At 38.9% G+C, this 24,056-nt stretch overlaps 1 protein-coding gene across 6 annotated transcripts in view; it reads left to right on the forward strand.

Moving 5' to 3' along the window:
• The window catches only part of TASP1 (taspase 1), a 261,474-nt gene that overhangs the window by 120,285 nt on the left and 117,133 nt on the right, over positions 1-24,056 (forward strand). For all 6 annotated transcript variants that reach the window (XR_004313102.1, XR_004313103.1, XM_032461813.1 and 3 more), the window contains one exon: positions 12,150-12,260. Coding sequence is in view for 4 of the 6 variants with exons in the window: in XM_032461813.1 (XP_032317704.1) it covers positions 12,150-12,260 (111 nt within the window). In the remaining 2 variants the exon portion in view is untranslated. The remainder of the gene's footprint in view (positions 1-12,149; positions 12,261-24,056) is intronic.

Genomic DNA, 24,056 nt, shown 5'->3' on the forward strand with positions numbered 1-24,056 from the left:
AGCTCCTTATATTTTCTTGTATATAATAGGTTCCAGGTTTGATAACCATGGGGACACTGTGAAGACTGAAATCATGTGTGTTCTGTCACTTTTAAGGCAGCCCTCTCTTTAATTTCACAAGACAGGCTTGAAAACCAGAAGTAACCCAACTCCAAAGTTGGCAGTAAATCCTCCGACAGGGAAAAGGTGACGTACTGTGTAATAAATTCCTTTGTTGAAAAAGAGATGTTGCAATACTGGAAACTGAAGTACCAAATGTTTCCTTTTAAATTTGGAAAGGCCTTTCTTCATTACTTATCTGTCCCTGTGGACTTCTAACAGGGATGTGTTGAAAGATTTTTCAGATGCCCACTAGCCACAGTGAGAGCAAATGGCAGCATTTATAAGATGACATAAATACTTCGAAATCATCAGTAGTCCTTGGAGATGTGTGGTGAGCCTGTGGAACTGAATGTGAGCTTTTGTCATCACGGAGCCTGCTGTTGGATGCAGGCTGCCTGGGAATGTGGGTTATGTCTCTCCTGTGAATGCAACTTCCCTTTCCTCCTCTGGGGGCCCTTTGTATCAGAACTGAGGTTAGAGTTGTTTAGAAGAAATGTCTAGAGGAGGAGAGAAAGATTAGGAATTATACTTAAAAATCCTAATCTCATTTTGAGATCCTCTAGAGGAATTGAGTCATAATCGTCTACCATTTAAACACTGCACGACAACCCTACATTAAAAACTTGACACAGGAGGGCCTTTTGATTTTCATTTTGTAATAATTTGGTTCCTTTCCACCACTGCTGCCTCCACTAAGTGAGACAAAGATAAAACAATTAAAAATTATCTTGAGATGCAATGAAGGTGTATCTTAAATATCAGCCAAGAGCTGGTAACTTTTCATGTTTCTCTGTCCTTAATGCAGGTCTTTTCAGTTTGTTACTGGCTTTGTGGACCTAAAATGTGCTTTGACAGTGTGATGTTACTGGGCTGACACATTGCATGTTTTCAGTTGTTGTGACTTGGCGGATGCATCCAGCGCTCATGCTGAAGTGAAAATACCAAGTGTGATGGAGGTCGGATGAAATAAAACAGCTGTGGTGTTAGGTCACAAGCTCAGATACAGGGACGTGAGGTGCACGGGACCAAATCCCATTATGGGAGGCCCGGTCCTGCCCTTTACTGTCTTATCTGGAGAGAAAGTATTGTGAATGCAGGACTATAACTTCGATCTTGGGCAATAAACCTGTTGTAAAGAAAGATATTTTTTTTTTTTACAGAAATTGGGAAAAATAACAGAAGGAATATGTAATGAATAAAAATCATGCATTACCCATAATTCTTGGCTAACTACAGTTAAAATGTTTCCTACCACACTAAGTGGACTTCTATCACATGATTTGTTCTGTTCTGCTAATGAAAGGCTTACCCGTGTGATCATTTTGACCCTTTGAGAAGGCTCAGCTTTCTAGAAGCAGCGGATTTCAGAGCTGCACATCAAAGGCTAAACTTTTTAACTCTACTTTGGGCCCTCAGTGGTGATTGTCAGGCCAGCTGGGAATCACCTTATTCGCAAGGTGAACAAGAGAGACAAGAAGATGATAGACGATGGTTTTTCTCAAGGCCGTCATTCTGCTCACGGCAGTACAGAGTGCTTGCTGAGTGTCCAGCCCCGGGCTGCGTGCTCTGTGCACCGTCTCATTTTGTGCTCAGTGGGTATTACTACTCCCACTGCCCATCTTTATAGGTGAGGAAACTGAGGCTTAAATAAAGTCCCCAGTCTTACTCAGTTGGATTCAAACATCTGTCTGATTGCAGAATAGAAAATACTAACCCCTACTCTGCAGGATCTTTTGGCCTTAAGGTAGAGGGGTGTGTGTGTGTGTGTGTGTGTGTGTGTGTGTGTGTGTGTGTGACCGAGGGAGAGAATGAGAGAACTGAATACACAGAATGCAGAAGCTGTTCTCTAAACAAGACCTTGCTGCTTAACCCTGGAACTCTCAGCTTTTTCCTTTAGTAAAGATACAGCAGCTCTTTTGTAATGTAGGTGAGCATTTCACTAGAGAAATGATAGCAATGTTGGAAACATTAAGATGAAGAACAAGTAAAGATACTCTATCAACCCGTCTAGTTTCCTTGAAACTCGAAACTTTTTCTGGATTCTAAACGAACCCACAAACAAGCATTCTATAGATGGCCTCCCTGAAGTGGTTTCATATGGCTCAGGGAAGTGGTCGTCCTTTACCTGGATAAAAGGTGCTCTTAAATATTTGGGACTCCATTTTCAGGCATCAGAAAGGATTTATTTTAATCAAATTACTCTCATTTATTCAAGCAAATTAAAAAGAAATTTGGTTGTTGGTAGAAATTAAATATATGATGAACTTCCCATAATAACTCAGTTAAAATAAATGTTATCTTGCCAAAGGTGGGGTGGGTGTTGGGAAGAGATAGACTGGGATTTCAAAATTATAGAATGGATAAACAAGATTATACTGTATAGCACAGGGAAATATATACAAGATCTTATAGTAGCTCACAGAGAAAGGAATGTGACAATGAATATATATATGTTCATGTATAATTGAAAAATTGTGCTCTGCACTGGAATTTGACACAACATTGTAAAATGATTATAAACCAATAAACATAATTGTTTTCTGTAAAAAAAAATCTTATCAGACCAAATGACCTTTTTCATGTATTGCTGCTAATAATGTCTGATAAATACATCTACATGAACTTATCAGAAATTGTTTTTGACTCAAAGCAAAGTCATCTGTTTGAGCTGGAAGAAGTCTTCTTTCAATGTAAAGTTTTCTGAGCCATTTTCCTTCACCTGCAAATGGCTCTGTTTATAGATTATAAGAATGTATTTGGCCCCAGATATCCATTGGTGGATGAATGGACAAAATGTGGTATATACATATGGTGGAATATTATTCAGCCTTAAGAAGGAAGGAAATTCTGAAACATGCTACAGTATGGATGAGCCTTGAGGCTGTTGTATTCAGCAAATTAAGTTAGTCACAACAGGACAAAAGTGTATGATTCCACTTATATGAGGTACCACATAGAAATGGAAAGTAGAATGGTGGTTGCCAGGGTTAGAGGGCAGGAGGGATGGGGAGTTGAATGGGTACAGAGTTTCAGTTTGGAAAGATGAAAAAGTTCTGGAGATGGATGGTGGTGGTGGTTGTACCACAATGCAAATAAAAATGCCAGTGAATTGTATACTTAAAATGATTAAATGATAAGTTTCATGTTATGTAAGTATTTTACCAAAAAAAGAAAAAAAGAATGCATTTGGGCTTAAAAAAGAGAACTCAGTTACAGTCCCTATACAGATAGTTTTTGTTTTCTTTTGTTTTTTATCTCATGTAACGAGAGGCCTCAGAAGAGACGGGCTGGTTGGGCTACCCAGCGGTGCTGTCTGGTCCTGGGTCTGCCCTCCGTCTCCTCCCTTCCTCTGTGGTCAGGCCTTCCTCCTCGTGCATGTCACCCTGTGGTCGCAGGATACCTGCTGTGCCTTGATTAGCTGTGCAGGTGCAGGCATGGGAAGTTGCATTTAGTCAGATGTTGCTGAGGCATTTAACGTAGCCCTCTCTGAACATCCACTGCTCCTTCATATTTCACAGCCCTGTTGCAGTTGCCTGAGCCCATTTGGCTGTTTCTGGCCAGTGGACTAGAGTGGACATGGTATGTGTGACTTCCAGGCTAAAGCTATAAAATGGCCCTGGGTAGCCCATTGGCTCTCCCAGTGGGGAAACGATCCAGGAGGTGCATTTATAGATGGTGGCGCTTCCATCACCCTAGGCTTGTTCCTGAGTGGCTTTGGAGCACAATTCCTGGTGATCCAGATACAGCTTATAACATTAAAGAGAATTTATATTTTTGTTGTATTAAGCCACTGAGATTTGGGGGTTGTTTGTTTTTGCAGCTTTGTGTACTTGTTCTGACTGATACTCCAGTGTGGGCTTTTGACAGATAAGTTTGAAGAAGTGAGCAAAACACGGAGGCTTTCAGGATGGGTGTACGTTGATGAAGCATGGAATTCAGTTGGATAAGGAGGAAAGTGAGCGCCTAAGTGGAGTGAGGGATAGTTAAAAAGCAGCAAAATTAATGGGTGGCACTTTTTGATGAGGTGGAGAGAATGTTGGAATAGGAGTGCTCAAAAGATGAGCTGGAAAGATAGGAGGGGTGGAATGATGGCAGTGAGTCTGTGGAGGAGTTGATGTTACTGATTATGACATAGTCATGGGAATGAATTTACAAGGTAATGTGGGTAATTTGAAGAGAGGATATCAGAAAATCTAGAAGCCAAGCTGTTGGGATCATTATCTAGGTAAATATTAAAATCAGCAAGAATTATGACAAGGTGTAGTGTTGGGCAGAGCAGAAGAAAGCTGGGAGCTTAAGTCTTAAAGGAATGAGTGTGTAAGTTTGAAACTTTTTATATTCACCTCATTCTAAAATGGTAGTTTAACTGACTCAAGGTTGACAAGTTTTTTTTTTCTGTTTGTTTATTGCCTTAGCATTTTTAAGATACTAATCTTCTGATGTCTTCTATTGCTTGAGAATATATAACTTGCCAGTTAAATTTATAAATTAAAAAAATTTTGTAGATGATCTTCTTTTTCTTTATAATTAGTTTTTAATATTTTCCCTTTGTCTTTAGTCTAGAGTTTCACATGGTACACCTAAGGATGGGTTTGTTTTTTATTCATCTTCTTTGGAACTCTGTATCCATCTTCTCTTTAAAGATTTCCGTGTAACTTAAATTCTGGAAACTCTTATTTATTATTTCTTCCCCTGTTCTTTCTCTTCTCTTTCAAAATGCCTGTTAATATGTTGGATGTTCTCATTTTACATTTCAGATTTCTTAACTCCTCATTTTCCTTCTCTTGATCATTCTAGTTTGTTTTTAAGTGTTTTTCCATGGATATATATTCTAATTGTCTCTCTTGCATTGAGTTTTAAATAATTTTTTTTTAATTTGAAAAGTTTTATTTGATTCCTTGAAAAAACCTGCACACCTCTCCCAACCTCTGGCTCCCAGATTGCCCTGTTTTTAAAAATTATGATCTCCCTTTTTATCTTGGTTCTATTACAAGGCTAGTCAAACTATGATCTGTGGGCAAATCTGGCCTGTGGTTGATATTTGCATGCCCCATGAGAAAAGAATGATTTTTAGTTTTTTAAAGGGTTGTTACAAAAATAAAAGAGTGTTTGACAGAGATCAGGTGTAGCCTGCAAAGCCTAAAATGTTTATCTTTCTTTTTCTTTTTACAGAAAATGTTTGTCAGCCTCTGTTCTGTTATCACCACTTCTTGGTTTGGTAACCCCTCTGTGTTTTGCATCTACTCATTCTGCGTTATAAGCATGTGTGTGTGTGCGTGTGCGTGTGCGTGTGCGTGTGTGTGGTTTGGAATGTTCAGTGTGGGTTGTGAAAGGTTGAGGGTTGCTTCCAAGAGAGGAACTATGTTATAATTGTGATGTCTTAGGTGTGGGGCATATTGGAGTCTCACCAATAGGAAGCACACTAGGAAAGTGAGCTGGGGCTGGGCCAGGGGTTGGGATTAATGGGAGAAGACCTGGCCATGGAGATTGGCTGGCTCTCAGCAGGCTGTGGAATGTCTAGGGTTTCTGCTGAGTACAGGGCTCCAAACCAAATCCCCAAGGTTGGTCTATAGAGCACACAGTCAAGGCACTGGCATCTGGACTGGTCCAGCACCTCTGGGGAGATCTGACAACATGCAGCAGCTCCTCTCCCAACTACTGTGTACTCTGGGTCTAGCACCAAGTAGGTGCTCAGTGACAGTCTGGTGAATGAATGGATGAGGGGAAAAATGAAAATCAAGTTCATATTTTAGGGACTGATAAACACCAGCAGGTATCTGCTGAAAACCTTTGTCCTAGACTCCTAACTAGTAGGAAGAATCTGGAGAGATACTTCTAGTGGTGGTTTTGTAGATGCCCTGGAGATTTTCTATGTAAACAATTGTATCATCTGCAAATAGGAGCAGTTTTGCTTTTTCCTTCCTGGCCTTTGTGCCTTTTATTTCTTTTTCTTGAATTAGTGCAATGGATCAAACCTCCAGAATATTGTTGAATAAAAATGATAAAAACAGACATCATTGCCTTGTTCCTGAACATATGAAGAAACAATTCAGTAGAAGTTCTTTATTTCCAGAAATTAGTGATTGAACTTAGAGGCTTTATCAAATTGAGGTGTAATTTTTTTGGTATTGGGCAAGACTACCAAGGTATAATTTTATTGAGACATCATGTCTGGTTGTGTGTTTTTGTAATATTAGCAGCCATTGATGAGTGTTACCTATATCAGTTATTACATTATAGGTTACAAATGGTTATATTCTAATTTTGTTAACTTCTTCTTCATTCATTAGCTTCTTTGGAGAACATTTTCCTTCATGAACTTTTTGGTGACCCTGCTATGTGGTTCCTATAGGAAGGACAGAGAAATGCTTGATTGTTTTCTTTCATTTATCCTTTTCAGAATAGTGAATTAGTTCCATAGCATTTTCCAAAGGTGACAAATGCTTTTTAAAACGTAAGTTGTGAATTCACTATGTGTTTCCATCCACTTAATTGTCATTGATGCTAAATAAGTGTGTACTTTTCTAAGTTCTTTTTAAAAATTTTCATTTTTATTAAGTAGAATTGTTACAGTTTGACTGCACATTTACAATATATTGCATGTAAACACATATGTACAATATACTGCACCTATTTTAAAAAATGTACATATGTGTACTGTTCATTGTTTCTAAGAATGTTTACAGCTTTAACTTTTTAAACTTACATAGTTATCAAAGAAATAAAGCCAACCACAAAATAAGAATTAATTTAAAAAGATACACATACCCTACTATTAACAGCAACATTATTTATAATTGCCAAGATATGGAAGCATCCTAACTGCACATCAAGAGATGAATGGATAAAGAAGATGCAGCATATATATGCAATGGAATACAACTCACCCACAAGAAAGAAGAATATTTTGCCATTTGCAGCCCTTCATTCACTGTTTTTTTCATTTCAAAAACCAGAATTTTATAACTGGCATAAACATTTCCATTGCATCAAAAAGAACAAAATACCTAGAAATAAACTTAACCAAGGAGGTTACCTATACTCTGAAAACTGTAAAACACTGATGAAGGAAATTGAAGATGATACAAAGAATTAGAAAGATATCTTGTACTCTTGGATTGGAAGAATCAACATTATCACAATAGCCCTACTACCCAAAGAAACCCACAGATCAAATGTGACTCCTGTCAAAATACTCACGACATTCTTCATAGAACTAGAACAATTTCAAAATTTATATGGAACCATAAAAGGCCCCAGACTGCCAAAGCAATCTTTTCTAGATCTTTATTTTTTTTATTTTCTTTCTTCTTTTTGTTCTCTTTTCCTATGGTTCAGTGACTAGAGAAATTCCTTTAACATTTGTTGTAAAACTGGTTTGGTGGTTCTGAATTCTTTTAGCTTTAGTTTATCTGTGAAGCTTTTGATTTCTCCATCAAATTGGAATGAGAGCCTTGCTGGATAGAGTATTCTTGGTTGTAAGTTTTTCCCTCTCATCACTTTTAATATATCTTGCCCACTCCCTTCTGGCCTGTAGAATTTCTGCTGAAAAATCAGCTAATAACCTTATGCGAGTTCCCTTGTATATTATTTGTTGCTTTTCTCTTGCTAATTTTAATATTTTCTCCTTATCGTAAATTTTTGTCAATTTGATGACTGTGTGCCTTGGTATATTCCTCTTTGGGTTGATCCTGTGTGGTACTCCCTGTGCTTCCTGGACTTGGTTGACCGTTTTCCTTTCTTAAGTTAGGGAAGTTTTCAGTTATTATCTCTTCAAAAATTTTCTCATGTCCTTTCTCTCTCCCTTCTCTTTCTGGGACCCCTATAATGTGAATATTAGTGCACTTCATGTTGTCCCCGAGTTCTCGTACTTCTTCACTTCTTATCCTCACTTCTTTTCATTCTTTTTTTTTTTTTTGTCTTCTGCAGTAGTGATTTCCAGTAATCAGTCTTCTAGCTCATTGATCTGTTCTTCTGCCTCATTTAATCTGTTCTTGTTTCCTTCTAGTATATTGTTCATTTCAGTGATTTTATTCTTCAACTCTGTTTGGGTGTTCTTTATATTTTCCAACTCTTTGTTAAAAACTTCACTCAGTGCATCTCTACTCCTCTTGAGTTCTCTGAACATCTTCACCATCATTACTTTAAACTCTCGGATAAAATGCCTATTTCTTCATCACTTATTTATTCTTCTGGGATTTTATCTTGTGCCTTGGTCTGGGAGATATTCCTCTACCGCCTCATATTGTCAATCTTTGTATTTGTATTTTTAGGTACGTTAATTACATTTCTTGACCTTGGAGAGGTGGCCCTCTGTGGGAGGGGTCCTTTGCATCCCAGCAGTACACTCCTGTCTGTCACCCAAGGGCCAGGGTCCAGGCAGTCCCATTGTAGACTCTGGCCTGTGCTTGTGGATTCCTTCCACAGACTTTGGGATTGTTGTTTTTTTATTTCTGGTTTCTGCTCCCTGGTGGATGAAGTTGGACTAGAGGCTTATGCAGGTTTCCTGGCAGTAGAAGTTGGTGCCTGCCCACTGCTGGGTGAAGCTTGATCCTGGACATCTGGTGGGTAGGGTCATGTCTAGAGGCATTTTTGGCTCAGGAGGTCTGCTGATGGGTGGGGCTGTGTTCCCACCCAGTATGTTGTTTGATCTGAGGCTTCCCTACAGGCTGTTGGGTGGAGCTAGGTCTTCGTGCTAATGATCCAATCAAGATGGCAGCCTCCAGGAAAGCTCATGTAGATGAACACTCCCAGAATGTCTACCACCAGCTTTTACGTCCTCTGGGTGAGCCTCAGCTGTCCCTTATGTCCCCAGGAGACCTTCCAAAACCAGCAGGCAGGCCTGTTCCAAGCTCCTATGAAATCACTGCCTCTGCCCTTGGACCTGACACACGAGAGATTCTGTGTATGCTTCCCAAGAGAAAGAAGTCTCTGTTTCCCTCAGTCCCGTGGGGCTCCTGGAGTTGAGCCCCACTGGCCTTCAAAACCAGATGTCGTGGAGTCTCCTCCTCCTCCCAATGCCAGAACCCCGGGCTGGGGAGCCTGACATGGTGCTTAGAGCTCACACTCCTGTGGGAGGGCCTCTGTGACTTAATTATTCTTCAGCTTGTGGGTCACTCACCCGGGGGGTATGGGGCGTGATTATATCATGAGCACTCCCCTCCTACTGTCCTACTGTGGTTCCCTTTTTATGTTTCCAGTTGAAGGAGAATTTTTTTGCTACATTCCAGTCTTTTTTTTGTTCGTTGTTTAGCAGTCAGTTGTGGTTTCCTTTTAGTCACAAGGAGAGGCGAACTCGTGGTCCTTACACTCTGCCATCTTGAGCAGAAATCTAAGTGCTTTTAGAGATTGGTATTTATCACTTTCCTCTAGGTTTGTTGTTAGGTCTTCATTCTTTGTACAATCCACATTTCTGCTAAAATCTCAGAATGTACACACACTCTTGCTTGTAGGATTAAGGACAAAAGGAGGATGTATTGGAAGAATTATTTCTAGTATCTACGAATAAAGAATGGAACTGTTTGCCTCTGAATTACACTTCAGCTGTATGGTAGCATATTCTAAGAAACCTTGGAATTTTGTGGACAAAACCACAGAAGTCAAAATTTTCTTTGATTGGAACCTGTAGAAGAACAAACCTTTGGTGTCAAGAATCTTATGTTGAAGGTGATATACGTCAAATAGAAGTCGTAATTTTAAGTTTCTTGTTTAAAAAAATCAATCATTGGAAAACCCTACATATTCCTGTGTAACAACAGAGGGAAAAAATCTCTCTGACACATACTATGTGTTTTTGATGTAATGTTAGCTTCATGTGGTTTAGCTATTTGACTTGAGGCATGTGTACATAACCTTCTGAACACCCATTTAACTTGTAATATACCAATTTCCTAACAATTATTATTGTTCTAAAGTATAACATTTCACTGTTCAACATCAAATATGTACACAAAGGGAATTAAAATTTATGGAGTTCCATGAGCTTAGCACAGTGTCTCTACATAGCAAATGTCAAAAGTGGTTTCTTTTCTATTAGCTTCATTTTAATTTTTCCCTGATTATAAAAATAATATTGTAAAAAATTAAAAAAATTAGACATCATCATAGTCCTGCCCACAAAGTTATACATTAAATTGCACATCTAGATCTTTGTCTAAGGATAGATACTCACAAAGAGATACTTAGATCTTGAAAGATATTTACATTTACTTTACAAAAAATACAGGAAAGTTATTTCTGGCAAAAAATAAATGATTAGAAAAAAACCTTTGACAGGTATTGAATGTTTTGTATTTTTGGCAATGAGTGTATAATGTATGTGCATACATAATATACATGTGTATGTGTGTGTGCATATGTGCGTGGTTATCTGGAGGGCAGAGAAAGTGAGGGAGAGAGGGGAGAGGGGAGCTGTACATATGAAGAGAAAATTTCTCAAATGAACGGCACCAACATTATTGAACAATTACAGATAATATGTTTAAGGGAGATTTGCTGTTAGTGCCTAATGACTGTCACAGTATATACTAGCCAAACAGAGACTGTATGTTGTATCAGTTTGTGTTGGTTTTGGCTTCCTGTATTTAAGATTTTTTTAGACATTATTTAAAAGAAGTTGTTTATTTCATAATCTTAGTCCACATTTCTTTTTGATTGCTGAGATCCTCCCCTCTCCATTTTCCATTTACCAGTGTAGTGTGCCTGTGTGTGCGTGCGTGTGTGCGTGCGTGTGTGCATGTGTGTTGCATGTGTGTGCATGTTTATACCTGCATTCAGATTCATGACGTGAAAAAAACGTTATATTGTCCTTGGTCCCCTTGGAGAATCTGAGTGGACCCTGGAGATGCTCCTTCTTTCTCTGTGATTTTCTGATCTGTAGAGTTGAGCCTTACTTCTCCTTTAGTCTCAACAGATGCTTAGATCATTTGATACCTTTCACCTATTACATGAATTAGCAGAGGGCTCGATTTTCTAATAAAGTAGTAGAACGTCTTTTGTAGGAATCTTCTTTTTTTTTAAGAGATGGGAAGCGGAAGTTCAGTTGGGGGAGGAATCATTTTTAATGGAAAAAAGTTTTATATAAAAGATACCAAAGTCTTTACGTATCTACTGTTCTTGTTTGGGTACAAGGACACTGACCTTTTTGTTAATTAAATTGATTTTATATTTAAAAAGTGTTTCAACTGGCATTTAGTATTTTTTAAAATGGGCATACTTCTCCAATGTTTATCAAAGTAGCTTTTTTTAATATATTTTATATTTCTAGGAAAAAGTCAAGCTCTTTCTTCAGAAATCTTTTATGTGAACTTATCAGCCTACAAATTAAATTTCCCTTGTCTCTACTGTTGTGGCAGTTTCTTCTCTAAGCAGGTAGAACTGCAGTGGAATTCTAGGCAGTGCCTCCCCCCGCTGCCATGCCTGCCCTCCGTCCCTGTGGCTGAAAGGTCCCAGTTCACCTCAGAGGGTTAAAATGCACTCTTTCTTTAGAACTACAGAGAGTATATGTAAATTAAGAAGGTGAGAAATGTGCCATTTTATTAAGTCCACTTTGCATTTGCTGGTGTATGGTGGGCACTGAGGTGGAGAGTAGGTGGGGGAGATTCAGGTTGCCCCTGGCTGCCTAGATTTCTCCCACGCTCCCTCATGTGTGGGGTGCCAGAGAGAAAATGGGAGACTCGGGCCAATTGAATGTAAACAAATAAAGACATTCTAAACAGTTTTTGGTAGTTAGCCATCAGTGAAAATGAGACAGAACCCTAGGTGATTCCTAGGTAGGGAATCTAAACTCCTGTATTATGTGAATTATTCCTATGAAAGGGGGGTTCCCTTTTATTTTTCTTTGTGTCCTTCGTGTTTCTTTAGTTTCTGCCAAATCTTGTTACTAAAATTAGTAGATTGTCCTTAGAAATCATTTCATCCATCACTGAATTATTCTCCGGCATAACTACCTCTTAAGTGGCGCGTAACGGTGTTTTAATGCTAGTAATTCAAGAAGGATGTTTAGTACTGCTTTTCCTCAACTGCTGTTGGTTTCCTTGTATTTCCAGGATGTGGGGAGCATCTTGTGCGCACCATACTGGCTAGAGAATGTTCACATGCTTTACAAGCTGAAGATGCTCACCAAGCTCTGCTGGAGACTATGCAAAACAAGTTTATCAGTAAGTATAATGTTTAGAAAATTACTTCCTTCGAAATCGAGATTGTTTCACTGAGCTGTAAGTTTCATGAGTCAGGTACCACATTGATATTGCTAGACCTAGGTCCAGGGCCTGGCATAGACTTAGACCCTCAATTAATATTGGCTGTGAAAAGAAGTAAATATAGCTACTATAAATAGCTACTCAAGATAGCTACTACAGCATGCAGTTTACCATTATAATTAATCAACTGCCCAAGTTGTGAGACATGGTCCGGGATTAGAGTGATACACAAGAATAAAATTCTACTGAAATAATCAAGGGAAACCCTCCTCTAAAAGTTTTTTTGTAACACAGTTTCACTCTTTTTTTAAAAGTCAGTGTTGTCTTCACGAATCTAGTGCTGCCATGTACGTTGTATAGGGTTGAGTTGGGATCCTGCTGCGTTCTGTTTGCCACGTAACCTGCTGTGAGGCTGCATCTGCTTGGAGGAAGGGGTGCCTTTTCTAATCTCTAGAAAGATTTTGTGTAGCCCAGCAGTGGCTCTGTACAAAATCATTACTTGGGGTTAAAACAATTTGACTTAGTCTGATTTTTCCCATCGTTTAACATTGAGCTTACCACTGTGGAAAGACTTGTGAAGTTGTATAGGAAATACAAAGCACAGTGAAAAAGGGTAATAAGCCATGAGCACATTAACTAGGGAAGGAGTATCCCAGGGTTAATCTAGGGGGTAGCTCCACTTAGAGAATTAAGACAGAATATGATAAGGTGCTAATTATGTGGTGAGGACGACGCAGACAAAAGTGTAGGAGAAAGTCCACCCGAAAAGGACTCGTGGATGATGGGCCCCTGGAACTGGCCCCAGAAGACAGGGAGAGGAGGGGAGGAAAGGAGCACAGACCTAACAGTGGGGTTAGGCACGGTGAGGGCTAGACGCCTGTGTGTCTTATCTGGAGGGAAGTGGGCAGGGCTGGCTTGGCCAGGTGGGGCCAGGGCACAGAGGGCCTTAAAATCTCACTGTAGGAGTTCACATTCAGTCTGATAGGAAGGAAAGAACCTTTATGTGTTCTTAAGTTGATAAATAAAATGATGCTTTAGGGGAGGGTTTATAGAGTAGATCTAAGGTTGTCCAAGCCCATCTCTATGGGAGGGAGCTTGGGGGCTGGGAATGATCCAGGTGATGGAGAGGAAATGGTGATTTTGAGGGAAGCTTCAGTGGAGAAAGCAGAAATATTGATAGATTTTGCTACTGGAGGATGTGGCCCTCTGGGTCCAGCCAGGAGGTAGAAGTTGTACATAAGGTTAACCAGGGGAAATTTAATACAAGGAATCGCTAACTAACAAGAGAGTGACTGTAAGCTATGAGAAAACTCTCTGTGGTGCTCTGGAACTGAGAGAGAGTGTCCAGGGAAGGACATACTTGGGAGGGGCTCAGACCTTTTTGGGGAAGGTGTGGTATGGCCACCAGGTTGCAGAAAAATTCACTGGTTTGGCCAGGCTGGGACTGGCCTGGAGTTGCTGACACAGTAGGCCACCCTCTGGAGTGAAGTGTACCTGTCTTTTGAGTGGTAGTATGTTTGATAACTCTGACCTTCCACAGCAATAAGGGATTTTTTAAAAAGTAATTTTACACTATGATTAAATAATTGTTTTTCTATATTTTTTTCTGAAGCAGTCTTATTAAAGTGAAGATTTTTTCTTGCTTTTTTTTTTTTGCCATTTGAAGCAAACTCTAAAATGATCTTAAATGTAGGGTTCTTTAAAAACTCTATTTTTGATAAATGAGACTTTAATGTGATAGAATGGAGTAAAATTGAAAGACATTTTGAAGATTAAAATGTTGTTTCCACTTGTATTACCATCATGCCAAGATCCAGAGCTTTGGTTTGATTTAATATAGGAAGCATAAAGCAGAATAACCAATTCGTGCATTTTTTTTAAAAAAACCACTGTTCGTGTAACGTACAAAAACCCATAAAAATGGGTACTGTAAAAATAGTGCCTTAATAATACTTCATGCTAACCAGCTGATTATAGACTGAATGCTTAGTTAAGTAGGGAAGAGAAATAAATAGATTTCCTTTTCAGTTGTGCTTTTTAAATCACACACACACACATACACGATTCAAATGTGACTTTTCCTATTCATGGTTATTTTTGAACGAACTTGGTTTCATGAATTATTCTCTTTTCATGCAAACTGTGGCTGCACATGTGGTATGTGGACTTCAGGGTGTCATTATAGCTTCCTTCTCAGTTCTCAGCAAGTAATATCGCAGTACATTTTTTAGTTGGTTTGACTCTCTACTAAATATAATGGCTGATGAAATGTTATCTGTAAAAGTCAAATTTCCCTTGTCTTCTCTCTGCATTTCTAAGCTAAGTTGTTGGTGTCATCAGCCTGCAGTCTATGTGACTATTATTGAAAAACTCTACATGGTGTATAGTATCATGATTTTTAAAAAGTGGTTTTTGCTCTGTGTTTATTTTATTCCTTTGGGGAATGTTCTTACGCTCTTATTGACATCATAGGTTTACTGTCGAGGGATGAATGCCATCAACAATAGAGACGGAAGGGTCTCTAAGTCCACTCATGATTTTCTGCCAACTTGAGAAGTTATGTTTGATAAATATTTTCTTTTAATGACCAGGTTCTTAGCTAAAGCCCTGATAATTCATGAGCATTACCTTCACAGGAGGAACAAAAGTACATCGTCATTACACACTTTAACCTCTTATCTGAGGTCGTCGATTATGTTTCATGAGTTTCCTTATAATTTAGAAAACTTAAAAACATATTGTTCTCTTCACCAGTGCATTTTTGGATTTTTACAAGACTTTTCTCCATATTCTTCATGTTTCTTTTTTTTTTTTTAACACTAAAGTCATTCCTAAGAGAACCAATTTTTTATCTAGTCAAAAATCAAACATGTTTCTCCTTCATTATTATAAGCATTGTGATATATGGCCTATTGTACACATATGTCCAAATTGCAAAATAAAGAAAATAATAAATTAGGCATTCCCCAAAGCATTATTCATTACTAATTCTGGGGCCCAAGGCTTTTTTTTTTTTTTTCCCAATTCTAGAATTCTATTCTTTTCCTTTTCTCCAAGGTTTTTATACCTTGAGAATTTTTAACATCTTTTTATTTAAATATTAGTTAAAAGTCACGTATGTACTTTGCTGGCTACTATTAAAGAGTTGCAAGTAAACACAGCAGAGCAGCCTTATGATCAAGGAACTTGCCTTTTAGGAGAAGGAAAAAGGCAGATGTGCCATCAGTGAAATCTAAGATGCAGTATGTTTCATACTAAAGTTCAGGAAGTACAGGGACTTCCCTTCCTGGCAATTTCATGAAATGGAGATCCTGGAGCCTTTGCAAATAATCTAACAATTCTGGACAAAATACTCATGGCAAGATCACACTTTCAAATGAATGAGGGAGAATTTTTGCTTAAGAGAGCCTTAGATACATGAAGCTGCCAGGGGCTTGACAGAAGAAAAAGAAGATCCTTCCTGAAGCAAGATTCTTTCAACTCCAGATCTTGAAGAAGAGCTCAAATATTAATTCAAAATAAAAGCTTAAATTAAAATAAAACACACATAAAGGAGGGCAACCATGAGAGAAAATATATCAACAGAAACTTTAACCAGACCACCAAAATCTTTAGATACTAGAATCACTAGGTAGAAAATATGCAATAAGTATGTTTTAGACATTGATGTTTTTAAGTAGGTATAATCATTTTGGAAAATGTTTACCATTATCATGACGAGTAGAACATGTGTGTGCCCCACGAGCCAGGAATTCTAGTCCTAACTATGTGTACGTGCCCTAGATTTCACGCACAAGAATACCTACAGCATTGTTTTTTCTTAACAGCAAAAAATAGAAACCACTGTTAATGTCCATCCGTGGGAGAGTACTATGTGGCAGTGAAAGCGGATGGACTGCAGTGACACACGTCAATATGGATGAACCTTCAAATCATAATGCTAAGTTAAAAATACAGTTTGTAAAGGACTACAGTCAGTGTACCCACCATTAATACAACTTTGCAAAACCATACACTAATTATACATGTGCATATGGCAAGACATTATTAAAAAGTAATTCAGGGTAGTGGTTTCCTCTGGGAGGGAAGACCTGACAGGTCTCAACAGTACTGGGGGCTAGTGTTGGGTTTTTCTAGTTGTTTGGTGGATTAATGGACACATGCTCCATTAATATGCTTAATAAATTATATGTTACGTACATTATTTCTATGTTTTATGAAAAAATTCCTAATTAAACGGAGTTTAAAAGAAGCAGAGGAAGAGGTGTCTGGTTGATCAAGGAGAGTGTCTTGAATGAGGTACCATCAGGAGGAAAAATCTTGGACTGGTTTTTTGAACAACTAGTGATGTGGTTTAACAAGTGAACAGAGTGCATTAGGGAGAGTGGTGTAATTATAAGTGGAAAAAAAACCCAAACCCCAAACTGGACTTACTGTAAGGCTTTGGCTAGTGTTACACTAGGATGTGGGATAGATTGGAGGAGGGAGATCCTGTAGGTGAAGCTACTAATTTGAAGCCATGACAATTGGAGAAGCGCAACTAGAGTGGATGGAAAGGAGAGTCAGGTGCCAGAGACTCTCAAAGGCAGAATCTTTGAGATTCTTGACAGATGATTAAAGGGACAGATGCAGTGAAAGAGGCATCAAAGTAACTAGAGTTTTGATTCTCCTGGACTTGGAATCGCAATGCCAATAAGAGATAAGAATGTCATGTATGAAACACTAGACATGTAGAGAGAATGAGCTTGATTTTGACCATGTTGGCATAGAGGTGTTTGCAGGCATGACAGTTAGTTGGCTGTATGGGCCTGGAGTTTGAGAGGGAAGTTGAGACCTTGAGCTTGTTCTCAGAATTTATGGTGTCTTTCACAGAATTGGTGGTCCAGCTGAAGAGACCACATTTGCTTGCATGTCATCTCCTCAAAGAGGTCTTTCCTAACCACCCTACCTAAAATTTTAACTTCTCTTTCTCTCCTCCTACTCTGGTTTGTGTTTCTTCTTAAGCACTTGATTTATTCTGTACCTTTTTGTTTACTATTGTCTCTTTCCCTTCAGCATGGCATAAACTATGAGAGCAGAGATTTTGATTCTTATTTTCCCCCATTGCTGTTTTCCCCAGCGACTAGAAGAGTGCCTAGCAAATAAAATATATATGGAATGAATGACTGAATGAATGAATGAGAAAGTGTAAACCTTAGAAGATGTCTGCCTTCAGGGTGGGTGGAAAGATTACCTTGTGAAGAGACAGAAAAGAGAGAGAGAAAAGATGGAACTGAGGAAACCATAGATGAAGGAATCTTTCGAGATAAGCAAGGAGATTCCATACATTTAGGGATGTGAATGAATATCAAAAAACAGGTTTTAGATTTAGGCATTAGGAGGGTTTGAATCAACTTTCAAGTGTGTGGAATGGCAGGGTTAAGAAAAGAACTTCACTCAGCAGCTCGGGGGGAAGGAGGACCAGAAATTATGACAGCCTTTCAGCCAAGGTCCTTGGTGACCAGCTAGACAGTTTAGAGTTCCATGATGACTGGTGTCCACAGCTTTGCTTGCAAACTGTATACCAATAGTGCACCAACTTATCGAAGAATAATACTTAGTCTTTCACCTTTTTTCTTCTTTACCTGGAATATATCTCATGGAGGGTCACAAAGTTGCAAAGTCAGTCATATTTTTCTTCCCATGTGACATAAGATACATATATAGAATCCCAGAATATTTTTAAGTGTATTAAAGTTTTACAAATCAGAATAAATTTAAGTGAGTGGGTAGAATGGAAATAAAAGGAAAAAAAAAAAAGGAAAGATAACAAATGACTACAAGGATGATAATCATTTTAGAAATGAATGTGATTTTCCAAGGGCCTTCAGAAATGTTCTTTAGGAAGCTAATGGCAGAACTGAATGCTTTTTGCTTGTCTCTCTCTGGGGAGTTGTGGTGAGCTCTGAAATACCTCTTAGAGTGGCATCTTTTTTTTTTTTTTTAATAGAGACTTAAGAAATAATCTTGTATCTTTTTTAAAGCAAGACGCAGAAAGCTTGTGCAGGAAGGCTGGGCGGTTGTAGAGTAGGGAGACTGATTAGTTAGAGTGTACTCAGTGGAACTGTTGAAAGTAGTAAGAATTTGAGACATTATTTCTTTCGTTCAGCTAGAATAAATGGTTAAAACTCCCATTTATTGACCTGGGTAATCATCATTTGAAAATAAATAGTTCATCTGCTTGTTAATGGAGTAGCACCTAAATTTGGTTCTTCAGTGCATGTTGAGTTTCCGAAACAGAACCATTGCAATTCCCAAGAAACCCAGAAGTGGCCTTCTGTGACGTGGCTGATGCACTGTCCAGAAGGAGAGTCCTCGGGTGAGGCTGAGCCCTCCTGTCCTGGGCCGCTCAGTCGTGTTTCTCTTCTTCCTCTTACAAATAAGAAAAAAAGAACAACTTGTGATTATATTAAATCACTAACAGAATTGATCAGTAGCAGATCAGCAAAATGGGCTTATCAGAAAAAGTGGAAGTGGGTAGCCGGTGGTGGAAGTGTGGCTTTGTAGGGCTTTGTGCATTCACAGCCTAAGTTGGTTTTCTCCCTGTGGCCTGGGTTTCCTGTTTACACAATAGCTCTAGCCTTCTCTTAGAGCCTGGAAATCCTGTTTATTTTTGACTCTTGGAGCTATTTAAATAGCAGAGGATGATTGTGTCAACAGCAAATGTGTTCTTACTCAATCAAGCCTTTTGGGAAACAAAGAAAAAGACCATTTAAATTAGCTACCAAATTTTGATAACTAGAAATAATTTGGTAATATTATTTGGTTGGAAAGCAAATAATAAGCATAATACTAAAAAATGAAGAAACAAAACAAAACAACTCTGTAAACAGTTGTCACATTACTTTAAAAAGAACCATAGTTTTGTTGCTGGTCTGTTTGATTTCAAAAGTGGCCAGATTTAGGGACCATGGACTTGATTATAAAGGTTGGTGCCATCGCAGAAGTAGGAGCTGCCAAGCTATTGACAATAGGTACTTTATTTTAAATTTTGTTAAAAGATGTTTATGAAGTATTCAAGTATAATTAAAACCACTCACAGAATTTGTTTTCATCCCATGCAGAAAAAAAAGAAAAAAAAAATAAAGACCTTTGTTTCCATATTAGAATCTTTTTTTCCTCATAAGGGTACTGATGAGGTGATCAAAAAGGTTTTTGTCTGTTTCTGTAGTTGTGAGCATGTGGAGAAAACCACTAATATTAGTTACAGTAAACTCAGAGCACTTAATTATAATGTTGCAAGAAGGAAAGGAAAATTAAATCATATGAAGCTGAAGGCCGAGTTGTACGTATATTGACTGATTAGCTTGAATAGGGCTTAAGTTGCATTTGGTGGATGTGGGTAAATAAATAAATCCATAATTATTATAACGTTCATAATAGATTTTAGAATTGTTTTTATGGTTGTGAATTTGTTTTCCCTCGTTGTAACCTAATTTTTCTAAAGCCACCAGCTATTTGATAGTAACTATGATTTTTGAGCCTGTGAAAACCACATATTCATGAGGGAAGAATAGAGTGCATGTAAACAACACTATTCTTAACCTTTCGTGAATGTGGTGAAACCCAGTCTGTTCGTTAGCATTAATCGTGGGCAGCTCAGGCTGAGGGCGTCTCACCTGGTCCATCCGAGGCTCAGTGACACTGAGGATTTTCCATTTACCTCGCTTCTGGGTTGATTTTTGGTTTCAGATGGGGTAAGCTTAGAGTATCTTCTCTTTTTGTTTTAAGTAGAAGATTTATATTTATTTAAAAGATTTAAATCAAGTAGCAGGCTTCATTATGTGAATTTGTGATTACGAATTTTGTAATTGTATTTTTTGGGTAAATTTGGAATGTGTTGCTGTTAGTCTGTGTGTGCATGTGTATGTGTTTTAGAGGTTTTTTTTTTTAAGGTCAGAAACAATCCTGCTTGTCTTCTTTCCCTTCTTTCCTTTTTTCCGCTGTAAAATATAATATTCCGAAGAGCTTCTTGTTGTATTATGTAACTATTTAGGTACAAAGATGCAAAAGAAGTGGCTATTTTATAAATACAGACACCTGTATTTAAAGAATCCAAACCAAATACCAAATGACTGACAACCAATACAAATGATATACGTTGAAATTAACTCCCTTTGGTTGAATGATTTTGAAGCAACATTTTAAGCAGAAACATTTGGGAGTGATAAGACTTTGATTAAAAAAAAATGCTTTTTAAGACAATTGGAGAACTTTTAATAGATTAAATGATAATATTTATTATTTATGAATGTTATTTATAAATATTAAAATTTTATAAACATTTGTCTTATTAATTGGAATTATTATTAATGCTCTTAGACATGATAATATTATTGTGGTTAGGGAAGAAAATGTCCTTGTTCTTAGGAAGTGTCTTCTGCAATATTTAGGATAAAGGGTTGTAATGTTTGCACATATTCAAATGGCTCAGAAAAAAGTATTTGTGAAGGCAGTGCCTTTGCACTCTAGGCTAGTGGTGACTCCATAAGGTGACTGGCTTTCTTTGTAGGAAAGCTTATGATAGAAATAGCAAATCTTTGAGACTTATGTTATAACTAACCTGTTTACTGTTTAACAAAGCTGAGGGAACAGAACTGGTTGGTGGATCCTGATAAATTAATTAAAATTATAACATAGTTCATTAAACAAATGAAAAGGTATCTTAGGAGAAATGTACAGAAAATAAATGTGTGTAACTTTTGGATGTGCATTTATTTGACAGGAGGACTACATTTTAATAGGGAAGCACAAAAATGTAAATATATGACTAGTAGGTTAATGTTTTATTTTTGAATTTATGTAAAGCCCTCAGTATTTCCACTTCTCAGCTTATGCATCCAGTCTAAAACTTATTATATTGTCACATTTAAAAATATTCTCAAAGCAGGCAATAGAGAATATAAGCTGTCAGGGTCACACTTTATCACGGCTACATGCCAGCTGTTGCTCCCTAGCAGAGTAATACACAGAGTGGCACACACCGTGGGCTGGCTTGTCCTGCAGTCATTCTCAGCTTCCTTTGCCCTTCTGTGCCTCTCCTACATAGACTGTAAAAATTATTTACATTTTTATTAACACTCCTTTACAGTTAGGAATAGCCATATAACATGGGTCAAGCCAATAAGACACAAGCCAGAGTCTGCTTGAGGGTTTCTGGGAGAGCCTTTTATCTTCTTGATAAAAAGGGCTGACATCACCCCTTTTCCCTTTTTCCTGTCCTGAATGTGTGTGTGATGTCTGAGTAAGAGCAACTATCTTGTAGCCATGAGGGAATGGACAAGAGAATCATAGAAATCATGGCCTTTACACTGTAAACCTGCTGCTGCAAATGCAAAGGCCACTTTCCTCCAAACTACTTGTTCAGTGGGAAAAGTAAACCCCAAGTTGTTTAAGTCGCAGCAGGTCTGGGTTCCTGTTAGTTGTTGCTGAATACACTCTATGTCTGTGACACGGAGAGTTGTGTTGAAAATCTGGCCGCTCATTTATTTTCAAATTATATTTTATGCGTGCGTGTGTGTGTGTGTGTGTGTGTGTGTGTGTGAACAACCACATCCATCCATCCTTACATACTTAAATGACGGTGGTGCCCTTGTTTGAATGACTTGGAACCTAAGGTCATGTGTCAACCTCCTGACCTGCTTCTAGTTAGAAAGCTATGCCTTCAAGCCACATCTCCTGATCTCCTGGGGGTACTCACCAAAAAAGTGCTGTGTGTGTACACGTGCATGTACACACTTCAACACTCCTCTCCCCATGTCTTCTGGTATCAGAACCCCTTTTCCCTGGGAGGAATCGTTCAGACCCCAGCTGAGTGGGGCTGGCTCATCTATCATGCCACAGGGGTGAGTGTATCCCAGTCTAAGTTGATCAACATAGTCATCCTTCTGGCTGTGGTGGTTGGTTCCAGGATGAGCGCGGTATCCAAGTCAGGCCAATGAGAGTCCTCCCTTGGGCTTTTCTGCCAAAGCTCTCGGAGAACCATCTCTTTGCAGCTTAGGCTGCAAGTGATAGGATCAGCAGTGTGGCTCCATGTCTGACTCTAGGTAAAATCCCCAGAATTCCTAGTTATTTGAGCCTGAGATATGATCTTTTTTGGGTGGGAGCAAGGCTTGCTTAATTCACATGCTGTCTACTCTATATGCAGTAGCATATTGTGGCTTTTATTCTGTCTTTGAGAGGGGACTGGCAGGGAGAAGGACTACCGAAGGCCCAGGATCAGGTCAAGTCTCTGTTCTGCCTCTTCTGGCTTTTACGATCTTGGATGATTCATTTGCTTTCTTTAAAAGCTACTTATAGCAGCTTAACCAAAGATTTGTTTTCTCTCTTTAAAAGTCTCTCTTTAAAAGCCACTTATTATGGCTTAACCAGGGATTAATTTTTCCTCTCATTAAAAGACATTCAGAGGACCTGGGCACCAGCTTCTGCGTTCCTGCCTCCCCTCCTCCTACTCGGCCATCCTTAGAGGGTGGTGCTCACCGCTCCCTGGGGTTGCATTTGCGTTTCAAACTGGAAGAGGGGGAAGGGTGAAGAGCAAGAAGAGTGTTCACTCGACTTCTCTTCGTGACTTCCTGTCCAGAACCATGTCCCACGGTCACTTCTAGCTACAGAGAGACTGACAGATAGTTTCTGAGCTGTGCATCACTGTCCCCTCAGTAAAATCCGGCTTCTTTTAGTTATAAAGGAGGGGAGGATGGATACTGGATATGCATCCCCTGTCTGCCGTGGGGGTTGGGTTAGATGATCCTGGGTCTCGATGGCCCTTTCTAGCTCTAGAAGTTATGAGCTGTTACAGCTTCTGGGAGAACTGGTGATTCAGGCCTTAATGCTCAGTGCAGCAGATCCAGTAACCTAGCTCAGGGTGTGGCAGACTGTTGTCCACAGGTCAAATCCTGCTAGCCATTGGATTTAAAAATTTTATTAAAACACAACAGCTCCACTGATTGGGTTACATACTGTCTATGACTGCTTTTACTTTACAGCAACCAAGTTGAATACTTGTGACATGGATTGGATGGCCTGCAAAGTTGAGAATACTTACTGTCTGGCTTTTTGCAGAAATAGTTTGCCAGTCCCTGGCCGAGACGATGCAGAAGAGCCCTTCCATCTTGGTAGTTACAAAAGCATGCATCTATTTATTCATTCAATATGTATTAGCACACACTACATTTCAGGCACTAGACCAGGCACTCGGGGTATAGAAATGAACAAAACAAAGCCCGTATCCTCGTGGAACTTACATTTTATCAAGTCAGGCAGACAGTAAATAAATAGGTAAAACTTACCTTCTGTCATACAGTAATAAGAGCTACAGAGAGAAATGAAGTAGGAAAGGTGGATAGTAAGTACAGAAGAGGAACTTGCAGTTTTTAAAGAGATATTTGAACAAAAATCCAAAGGAAGAGGAACAGAGCCATGTGGCCAATGGAGGGAAGAACATTTCCAGAACAGCATGTGCAGAGGAGGTTGTACTGTGTCTGGAGAGACTGAGAAACAGCAGGGAGGCCTGAGCAGAGTGAGCAAGGAAAAGAATGGTGGGGGTTGAGCTCAAAGAGGTGGCTCTGGCCACCATGTTGGGACTCATAAGTCACTGTAAGCTGGGAGCCATGGAGAGTTTTGAGAAGAGGCATAGCATGACCTGACTTACGTTTTAACCTGGTCATTCTGGCTCCAGTGCTGACAACAGACTGTGGGGGGCAGTAGTGGAATCTGGGA

Source organism: Camelus ferus, chromosome 19 (genome assembly GCF_009834535.1).
Source record: "Camelus ferus isolate YT-003-E chromosome 19, BCGSAC_Cfer_1.0, whole genome shotgun sequence".
NCBI lineage: Eukaryota > Metazoa > Chordata > Mammalia > Artiodactyla > Camelidae > Camelus > Camelus ferus.